Source organism: Ammospiza caudacuta, chromosome Z, assembly GCF_027887145.1.
Source record: "Ammospiza caudacuta isolate bAmmCau1 chromosome Z, bAmmCau1.pri, whole genome shotgun sequence".
NCBI lineage: Eukaryota > Metazoa > Chordata > Aves > Passeriformes > Passerellidae > Ammospiza > Ammospiza caudacuta.
In genome coordinates, this window is record NC_080632.1 from 76,189,384 (window position 1) to 76,200,262 (window position 10,879).

The window sequence follows — 10,879 nt, forward strand, 5'->3', positions numbered from 1 at the left end:
TCCAGCTGAACCCTTGGCTCCAGCACAGTCTCAGAGTGTCCAGTCCACTGGCTGGGCCAAAGGTCCCTGTGCCCTTTGTTAGTTGTTCTTGGCACCTTGCCTGGGGCTCCCATTTCCTGACATCCAGGGCACAGCCTGCAGCTGCACACTGAGCTGCCAGGTCTAGGTGTATGCCTCAAGAGACAGAGGTGCAGTGTAAGGTTTTCCCTGATTTCCTACAAAGCTCAGCTGGAGAAAGCTCACTTGATTTCCTAGTAAAAAATCCATTATGAAAAGGCTGCAGGAAATAAAACTGAATGTTACAGGATCCGCTGCAGGAATACAGCTGGGTATCAGATCTTGGAGCTACTAAAGTAAATTGAAATCTGAACTTCCTGAACAGAGAGTACCAGACTGCACTGTGTGGCTCTGTCTGTAGTAGAGAATTTTGTGATTCTCTGGTTGTGACTGCAACACCAAATTGCCTCAGAGTACCTTATGTAACTGCTAAGCTCTGCTTCATTTAAGAAACAAGCAATACATTGTATGGGTGATTTTTTTGGGTGGGGGGTGGATATAGTGTAGAAATGACAAATAATACAAAATTCACATATAAAAACTTATAATTTGTTGGTTTTCAGCTAAAACTATTTTACCCCATCACAAAGAGTCACAGAAAGTCACTGTTTCAGTGGACTTCTATCTGTAATGTCAATAACAAATGCCAGCTCAGAAACATGTAAAGAATGCTGTGAAATTGCACTGCCAGGTTTCACAGGTTGATTCAGACAACTGGTTTAGTCTCGTGTCACCACATTTGAGCACTTGGGGGTTTCTAAACACACGAGTTTAAAGAGGAGCTACCCTAGAATTTCTGTCAGCAGTTGGCTTCCATGCAGTGTCAAAGGGATTGTCTACTATAAACAGGAGTATGCATATGTAATTATTCTGGAGCAAATACTTTTCAAGCACAGTGTCAGAAGTCTCCAGGAATCTATATATGCTTTGCAAAGTACAGACATTCTAAACTTCTAAACTTCTTCTTTAAAAAGAAAATCAGGAGCTTCAAAGCTTAGTTGGGCTTTGCCTAGTAACCTTCATTTCATTTCATGGAGGTAATAAGTCAAGAGTAATTGCATATGGAATTTCAGTTAATGTAGAAGTAGCTTATGTAACATTAGTTTTCAAAACTAGAGCTCCTGCAGTAAATAGAACACTTTTGGACTGTAAGGGCAGTTAGGATACCAGGTTCTGGCTTTGTGTTCATTCATATTTTACTAGATACTACAGCAAGTAGCTTCGTTGTGCCTGTGTTGGACTTTGTGCTTTTAAAGTGTTTCTAAAAATATGTTTGATCAACAATTTGTGAAATTTCTCTTTTACCAATAAGCATGCAGGCATTTGTTTGATGCAGGCGTTATCTTTGATATTCTTCTTCTAAGAATACCCCATGAGATGTACTGTTAAGCACCTGCAGCTACTTTATGGGTGCCCTTGTTTGTTTGGATTTATTGCGTTTCGGGTTTCTGTTGATTTGTTAAGTTGTTGGTGTAGTTGGGATTTTTAAAAAGGTCCTGTTCAACCAAAACATCAAACTTCTTTCCTTTGTTTTAGGAAACAGTTCTTTAAGACTCCCAGTATTCATATAACTGTTTCTCTTGGTCACATGAGGTTTAATTTAATGACTGTCTTTCAAATTCTTATGGATACTAATTCAGTAGAACATCAAATTCATCATCCACTAGAGTCAAGGAGAAAGATTGCAGTGAGAGTTAGATGATCTTTAGAGGGTCTTTATTTTTCTATTTCCTGTGACACTTTTTCACTTCTAAAATTCATTCTGCAGGTACCAGCCTGGTGGAAGATATCTGTCAATGTCTCGAAGCAAAATATTTGATGATGTCTAAGCTCATGAAAGCTAAAGAAAATTCAGTGGAAATCTAGCTCCTACTCATTGCTTGGAAAATACTGCATTTGCAATATGTCACTGAACCGTCAAAGACTCTTTAAAAAAAAACATGAAGGAACAACTCTTTTGGGAATGCACGTGTATGATAACTTCACCTCTAGTGATAGGAATATGTTCTGCTGTTGTAGATACTGTTGTGCATCAGTGTGGGCTTTTGTGTCATGACCAAAAGGAGAAAACTATTTAAAGTTAATAGATGATAAACTCACTAATATACCTAGGGCTCAACTTGAACTGTAACAGTCTAAGTTTGGGGAACAGATTTTCTGGAATTTTTTATTTTGTATTTTAACCAATGCTGTGAGAGCATATTGATGTATCCAAAGTGCAGTTATATCAGCTATGCTTTTGCTGAGAAAGTTAGTCACAGAATGGTTTGGGTTGGAAGGAACCTTAAAGATCATCTAATTTCTAAGCCCCTCTGCCATGGCAGGGACACCTTCTAGTGCTGCTCAGCCCTCCATCCAGCCTGGCCTTGAACACACCCAAGGATGGGACATCCGCAAGTTCTGTGTGGCAACCTGTGCCAGTGCCTCACCACCCGTACAGTAAAGAGTTTCTTTACATATCTAATCTAAATCTGTCTTCTTCAAATGTTCAGCCATTTCCCCTTGTCCTGTCACTACACTTCCTGATATAGAGTCTCTCTCCAGCTTCCCTTTAGGCACCTTCAGACGCTGGAGGGTTTTTCCTGTGAGGTCTCCACACAACATTCTCTTCACCAGGCTGAAAAGCCCCAACTTTTTCAGCTGATCTTCACTGAGGGAGGTGCTCCAGTCCTCTCACCAACCTGGTGGCCCCCTCTGTGCTGGCTCCAGCAGGTCCCTGTGGTTCCTGTGCTGGGAGCCCAGGGCTGGATGCAGGGCTCCAGGTGGGTCTCAGCAGAGCAGAGCAGAGGGGCAGAATCCCCTCCCTGCCCTGCTGCCCACGGGGCTCTGGGTGCAGCCCAGGACACGTTTGGCTCTCTGGGCTGGGAGTGCCATGGCTGGGCCATGTGCAGCCTCTCACCCACAGCACCCCCAAGCCCTTCTGGGCACGGCTGCTCTGGGGCTGCTCATGCCCAGCCTGTAAGCTGTGCCTGAGATTGCAATGACCCAGGTATAAGACCTTGCCCTTGCTTTGTACAGACACATCTCTCAAGCCTGTCCAGGTCCTTCTGGATGGCTTCCCTTCCCTCCACTATCAACTGCACCGCACAGCTTAGTGTCCCCAGATAGCCCTTTAGGTTCCTTCCATCCTGGTACTCTGTGATTCCATGAAACTTTTTGGTATAAATTTTGGAGCGATGTGTGGTGGTCAGAAAAGGCTGTATTTTTTCTTTTCCAACATTATAAGCAGATACATGATTTTAGCATGTGTAAATAGTTGAAATTGAATATGGACCTGAGTGTCACTGTCATATGAGCGTATGTGCAATAGCAGGAATACATTATTGAAGATACAATGTCTGCTTAAGATCTTTACAGATGTAATGATTCAAAATCATGGCACTAGTGTTTTTGTAACTGTAAAAGAAATATACTATAAAGATGGAATTAAATACTGAAACATGATAATTTGCACGCACCTCAGGCACGGCTTCAAACTCTAGACTATTTCTTTAAAAGAAGGGAAATACATAGCATGACTAGGTAATGGTAAACACTTTTTATATTCTAAATACCCTGGTTGCATTATATGTATCAGTTTTTAAGGTGCCTGTATTTTGCAGTAGGTTGTCACAAAAAGAATAATACTTTGCCATTCAAAAATGCCAATTATTAACAGTGTAAAAAAGCTTCACATTAATTTCATTAGTGTAGGCAGATTTTTAAACCATAGTTAGTTGTATGAATTTTCAAATATAATCATAAGGTAAAAGATGTGGTCAAATTTGTGATAACTTTGAAAATTTGAATAATTTAAAGCATTTTGGTTTTTGTCGGAAATCTTTGCCACTTGGGAGCTTTCTTATATGCTTTTTGCAAAATTGTGTTGAAAACTAAAAGAGAACATGTTTTTATCATACATTCTTTATCATGCTTAAAAAACACATCCTTAAAGCAGCTAGGAATGAATTATTCTGAAAAGTAAGTTTTCATGAATGACATATTCTAGTAATTTTTAACAATAGTCTGTGTTTTCTCAAATAATTGTTAATGGGGATCTAACTCTACCTCCTGTGATTTTAGTATATGTGTTGTAACAGTAGTGGTATTTGTAATACATTGATCTGCCTGTTTTGAAACACTGAATTGTTACTATGAAGGAGAAAAAAAATCTTTATTTGTATAGAAATAATTATATTAATAAATTAGCAGACATACAATAATTGTCAGTTTTGTTCTTAGGCGAATACAGTGAATGTCAGCCATGCCCACAGGCATTCAAGCTCATACAATTTCCAGACCACTCATATGAGGTCACTTTTTAGTTTGAGTACTTTGTGTTTGTAAAAGCTTGTTCCAAGTCTTAGGCTTGAATCTTATCAGGGACTGGAAGTTGCGAAGATGAGTCTCTCTTTATTCAGATATTTCTTTAGGAATTCTATGGTAACACCTATTTAATTTATTTTTGAACTACTTAGTAGTACTATCTTGAATTCATCCTTATATGAAAGGCGTTGTATACGTTCTTGGGCACTCATCCATATGACTGTTCTTAGACTCTATATTTCTGTTTTAAAAATTTATATCAGTAGTTTATTTATGAAAACCTGTGGCAGAAATAAAATTCAAACTCTTTATATAACTCTTGAGATGTCACTTCAAAGGGATCTCATCAGAGCCAGTAGAAAAGCTATTACAAGGAGCTTCTGTTTTCTGAAAATCTGTGAAATAACTTTACCTCCTCCCTGGTGACCAGATAATGGGATTGAGCCTTCTTGGGGCCTGTTTTTTCCCCTCTCAGTGAAATGGCTGCAAACAGAATTTTCAGAGGAAACATGGTCAAGGTTTTATATAAAACAGGTAACTAGTCCCTAGTGCAGATTTCATTGGAATACAGTAATTTGAAGAGTTGACTGTATAAATTAATGGCAGTGGGATTTCAGATTCTAGCATAGACATTCCGCGCTGAACGTTTTTGACATTGCAGTGCAGTAAGGGAGAACCAGTGGCTGCTTTTTGAGCTCTGAAAAGCTGTAAAGAATTCTCTGTATTGTGCTTGGAAATGCCTGGTGTCACATCCTCTCTGGATGGTTAGACAGGGAGTTGATAAGTGAAGTCAGGTTTCCTCCATTGTATGTATTGCTGACCAGGAGTTATCCAGGCTCTAATTACATGCAATTTATTGCCTAATTTAAAGTATGTTTTGAAAACTCACTATGGGTTCATATGACTGAATCTGGAATACTTTCAATAAAGAAATAGTCATGTACAACTATAGAAGAATATTATTTTCTGTTCACTTGAGCTAGTTTCAAACAAGTTTGGTTACTGCTAGTACAAATAGTGCAGAACTTGGCTGGGGGCTGTGTCCCTAAGGATTTACCCCTCTCCAGAGAGCTGTGGATGCCCTGTCCCTGGAAATGTTCAAGCCCAGGCTGGACACGGTTCAGAGCACCCAGTTCTAGTTGAAGATGTGCTGGTTAACCAGGAGGGCTGGACTAGGTGGCCTTTACAGATCCCTTGCAACCCAAACTGTTCTGGGATTCCATGGTGCTTCTCAGACAGATTGTGGCAAATCTTGATGGGTTCTTTCCTGCTACAGCTCCAGTCCTAGTAGCCCTACAGCTAAATGAAGTTAAAACTAGCTTTGATGTGTTTAAGCAGTGACTGTATTCTAGACTAACAGTGTTCCTGCATCACTTCTGATGCTACAGATTAGGTGATTTAAATACAATTCCCTTGCAAACTGTGCTGTTGGAAACTGAGTGTTAACGTATTTTTCAGTCAGTGTATTTATAGAGTCATATTTATTTGCTGCTAAAGAATGTAAATTTTATATATCTTTATTGTTTCACTTCCTGAATTGCTGAGCAGTTAGTGTATACTTCTTGCCATCATTTCTGCAGTTTTCTCTCTATCAGTGAACACCAAAAAAAGCCCCAAAACACCAAAAATCCCACCCAAGTTAAGTACAAATATTTGAATGTCTTCCTGTCAAAGATTTAAATGAGTGAAAAAAATGTGTGCAAGTCACAATGAGCTTCAAAAAGCAGTGTGAAAACAGTACCTATTCAGTGTTGGAATTCTTAAAAAGTATGGATAGGCAAAAAGCTGTAGTCAAACTTATTACTCCTACTAGATTTGTAGTTCTCCTTTTCTTAATACATATTTTGATACATTTATTGGGAAATATGTGCCCTACTGAGCTAAGGAGGAGTGCATCTCTCAGCTGTGAAGTGAGGCAGTGTATTTATGAGAGAAGGTAAAAGATAATGTAACTTCTAATCTGTGCTTATAGTGATAGTTTGCTTTGGGCAAAGGACGACATCGCTTCTTATTTAACTACAGTAAAGTGTTAAGAAAAAAAGAAACTTTATGCTTCTATAAATTACACTACTGGAAAAATCATGGTATGTAATCTGACTTTATTTTGCAATCAAGCACTTGTAAAGCAGTCATTAACAGTGTTAACAGGAATGGTAGAAAGCTGCTGTCTTTTCAATATTTTTTCGTGCTATTGTAAAATATAACATGAACAATGATTTTTACATAGGAAGTATTAAAAGTTATTACTATGGTTTTCTATAATTATGATAATTTGTATTTTATTAAATTTGTCTTGGAATACTGTAAATACTATGTGAAAAATACTATATTTAGTTTCAGTTTTCATTATTGCTTTAATTACTTGAAATCTGAGGGGCATTCATAATACCAGATAGAGAACACTTTATGAAGGAAAACTTTTTATGAAGCTTCTTAAAAAAATCTCACTGGTTCATTATAGAGATATAGGTGCATCTTAATTATTAACAATAACATTACTAAGGGGATATAGCGTGTCCTAGCTTTTTAATTTTTCTTTGAAATTCAAAAAATTGTTACTTTTTTCAGAGCAGCTTAGTTGTGAATCTTGTAAACTTTCTGAAACTTTTACATTCCTTTTCCCTAATAGGCTCTGCAGGAATATGTACTGCTTCATGGCAGTCCACCTAACACTAGCTGTGCCTCTAATTAAGTAGTCTAATCTGAAGCTGAGACACTCCTACACCATTTGATTATGTTAACAGAAATTTAGCATTCCTAGCCAAAAAAAGAAAGGCACGTTGAATTTGATCCCTTTTAAATACATTAATTGCTGTTGTTGATTTTTTTGCATTGTATTCGATACCCTCTGTTTGGGTCATATCATAAGCCCAATCAGCTTTATTCTTTGTTTCTCTTAGAATGCATTGGAATGAAGTCCTCAGCATGCTTTTGTGTGCATGTGTGTGTTTTAGTATGCAGCTTCACTTATTTCCTCAGGATGATGTTGTTATATTTGACATATTCCTGTGAACTAGTAGTTTCAGAGTGATACTTTCGCTGTCACTGTAGAAAATAATTATTTCCAATAGAAATACATTGTGTTTCTGTAGAGGCATCTGGAAGATAAGGGAATTCATTTGTAAGTATAGGTTTAGTCATAGGCCTCCATTCTCCAGTGTATATCAAGATAGGCTGTAGGAGTGCTGCTTATGGATAGACTATCTTCTTTTGCCTTATGATACAAGTATGTATGCATAAATACCTTGTTTTGAAATTCACGGAGTTAAACATTTTTCTCTGTAGTGTTCTGAATTACTGTTGTTACTGGATTATATTTTTGAAATGTGTGTTACAATATATATAATCAAATGCTTAAATTGGCATGAAATAAATAATTTCTGCAATACATTTTCCCTGGTGTATTTTAGATATTCATACTTCTCTGAGGTGTTTTTGAAAGTAGTCATTTAGAGAAACTTGATCTATTTATTTTTTCCATGTGGAAGTTTTCTTTTATTAAAAGTATATTCATACTTTAGAAGCTAATCCAACCTTGTTTTGGTTATCACTTTGAATCTTCTTGAAGGCAGATTAAGAAAGGAAATCAAGAAGAGTACTGCATACGTGTTGTCAGGGAAACCTCTGAGAACACTGTGTGCTTCTGGGACTAACTTGGCACTGTGGGGCATTAGGTGGGATGAAAGGTAGGGTCTGTACATCTCTTCTTCTTTTGTGAGAACTCATACTAGGACAATTCCTTCTAGTTCATCCAGGCCCCTGGGGACAATGAAGGCAAGAGACTGATCCACTGCAGCTGTGAGGAGATGGACACAGCAAAGGAATTGACTCCATCCCATCTTTCTCATTCTTACATGTGTTTTGCTTTTATCTTCCCTACAGAAAAGAAAAAAAAAAAGGTAAAGAAAGAAGAGAATTTTTTAAAATTTAAATATTTTACTATGTCTGTAAGTTGGGGGAGGTGATTCTGCCCTTCGGCTCTGCTCTGGTGAGACCCACCACTGCTGCATCCAGCTCTGTGGTCCCCAGCATGAGAGGGCCATGGATCTGTTGGAGCAAGTACAAAGGAGAGATGCAAAGACAGTCAGGGAGCTGAAGCACCTCCTCTGTGACATAAGGCTGTGTTGAGTTTGTTCAGCCTGGAGAGGAGGAGGCTTCAGGGAGATCTCACTGCAGCCTTTCAATACTTCTGGGGGGTTTACAACTAGGATAGAGCCTATAAGGGATAATGGTTTTAAACTGAAAGAGGGTGGATTAAAGTAAAATATAAAGAAGAATTTAACAATGTGAGTGGTGAGATAGTGGCACAAGTTGCCCTGAGAGGTGGTGGATGTCCCATCCCTTGTAACTTTCAAGATCAGGCTGGAGGGTGCTCTGAGCACCTGATCTAGCTGAAGGTGTTCACATTCATAGCAGTGAGGTTGCAACTACATGACCTTTACGTTCTTCCAAAACAAACTATTCTGTGATTCTGTGAGTGATCTGTGTATATATTTTTTTAGAGGTGGTTTGAATAGGGAAGTGAATCATTTTCCAGGTAGTTAACCAGCCACATTCTTCCTCCAGAACTTAGAGTGATAAGTTACTACTCTTAAATCTACCAGTCTACCGTCTATGCAATTCAGTTAATGGGTATTGTCCTTATTCAATACAAACTTTCAGTTATTTGTTGTCAGATCTTTATTTTCTCAGAGAAGAATATAAATTCTGGTGTTTTGTTGTTAGCAGTTGCTAATGGAACTACATTGAGTGTTCAGTGGATTTTACATCTTCTGAAATACCATCTGCCTGACTGTGAAATTACCAGACTTCTGATTTAACTACCCTTCCCTCTGCAGCTCCACCTGCAGAGTGCCATGGTGCTTGTTCATCCTGGTTTCTGCTCTGCATGCTGTGATAAAGATCTTTACCCTTTCTCTCCGTAAACATCCTGTCTTTCGCATCTTATTCTGCGCTGGCTCATTATGTGCAATTGCCTTTGGGATTTTTTGAGAGCTTTATCAAAAAGCCAAAGTTGGTCAGGGCCCAGCTGAGAGAGAAGACAATTTCCCTCCACAGGCAGTATGACCTGGACTGCAAAGAGAGATTCAGCTCATGAACAGAGGTCAGATATTGGAGTGATTTATGAATCTGGGCTGCACACAAACACAAGAAAAGCTCTCAGGTTCCTCCCACAGAAATGTCTAGTTAAAAGTGTGTGTTTTGAGTTGCTTGGCAAGATGTTGTGCTGTAACTGAGCCAGTGCCTAGGCATGTCTGTGAAAACCTGCTAAGCCTTTGCAATCTAAGTGAATGCTTATAGTTAAATCATCCACAGTCAAAAAAATAATTTCCAGAGTTTAGGAAAGGTCATCTATTCTAAGTAAACTTCATAAAGACCGGATACTGCTGAGAATTTTCCATGTGTATTCTCTGTTCATCTTTTCCCCAGAGGCTGCTCCTTTCATAAGCATTTGTCGTCATGCTTTTTATTTTGGAAGATTTTGCTGGTTTTAAATCAGTCCTGAACAAATGTGCTTGAGATCACCCAAAAAATCACCAGCAAGGGCATGAGCAAAAGTCAGAATTAATATTAAACTACAAAGCACAATGAATGCATCAGTAAGATTCACTCTACTTACAATGGACAACTGAGGCACAACAAGGGAAAGCAAGCAACAACAAAACCAAAAAAATCCAGACAATCAAAACAAAAATTATTTGAAAACTGCCTACGGCTGTGTGTGTGGGTGTGGGTGTGTGTAAAGACACTGTTTAAACAAGTGTCAAACAGTCTAGATAAAGTGTAAACAAGGATGAAAAGGAATATGGCCTACAATTTAACAATTTATACCTTAATTTATAGCTTCACTTTAATAATCTAACAGAGAAATCACTTACCAGCATTTAGCCTAAATTGTAATTGTAACTTAACCTAACTTCCAGATTTGCCATAGCATATGTGCAGAGGGTATGCAGGCAGACATAGTCAGGGCAAGATAAGGTTGCTGTGGAAAAATCTCCCTCAGAGCTTGATGAAAAAACTCACTTTGGATGCTTTTGAGTCTCCTGATGGGCAAAGGGCTGGGCCTTGAGGAGTGAGGGTGTCGGCCTAGGACGCATGGTGGTTCAGTGATCATCCAGGTATAGCAATCCTGGAGTTTTGCTGGCTCTGAGAGGCGTCCCCCTCGGAGGGACATTGCTGGTCACAGGCCTGCTGCATTCCAGGAGAGCTCAGTGGGCCGCCTCTTGGACTGCTGTTTACAGGGTTGCAAAAGAGAAGGCTTTAATCACAACAGTGTTTCATCCTGGCCACAGTTTGGGTCGGTACTTTCTTTGAAAGTGTGAGAATCAGAATGTTATGCCATTCAGGCCAGAGAGATGCTTTCCAAGGCTGCTCATGAGAAAAACAAGCTTGTTAGGAGTTCCTGGGAACAGACTGTTTCTGATAAGCTCAGAAAGAGCTGAGCCCAGGTGGTGTTTCCAAGGAAAGGCCTAACAAGCATTTCTCAGATCACACTGCAGCCTTGGAAGGAATG

General features: G+C 38.9%; 1 protein-coding gene across 1 annotated transcript in view; it reads left to right on the forward strand.

Annotated features, from left to right (window-relative positions):
* LMBRD2 (LMBR1 domain containing 2) overlaps window positions 1–7,814 on the forward strand; it is a 32,544-nt gene extending 24,730 nt beyond the window's left edge. The window contains exon 18 of the mRNA XM_058823657.1: window positions 1,826–7,814. Within this exon, the coding sequence (XP_058679640.1) occupies window positions 1,826–1,886 (61 nt within the window). The 3' untranslated portion in view covers window positions 1,887–7,814. The remainder of the gene's footprint in view (window positions 1–1,825) is intronic.
* The last annotated feature ends 3,065 nt before the right edge of the window (window positions 7,815–10,879 follow it).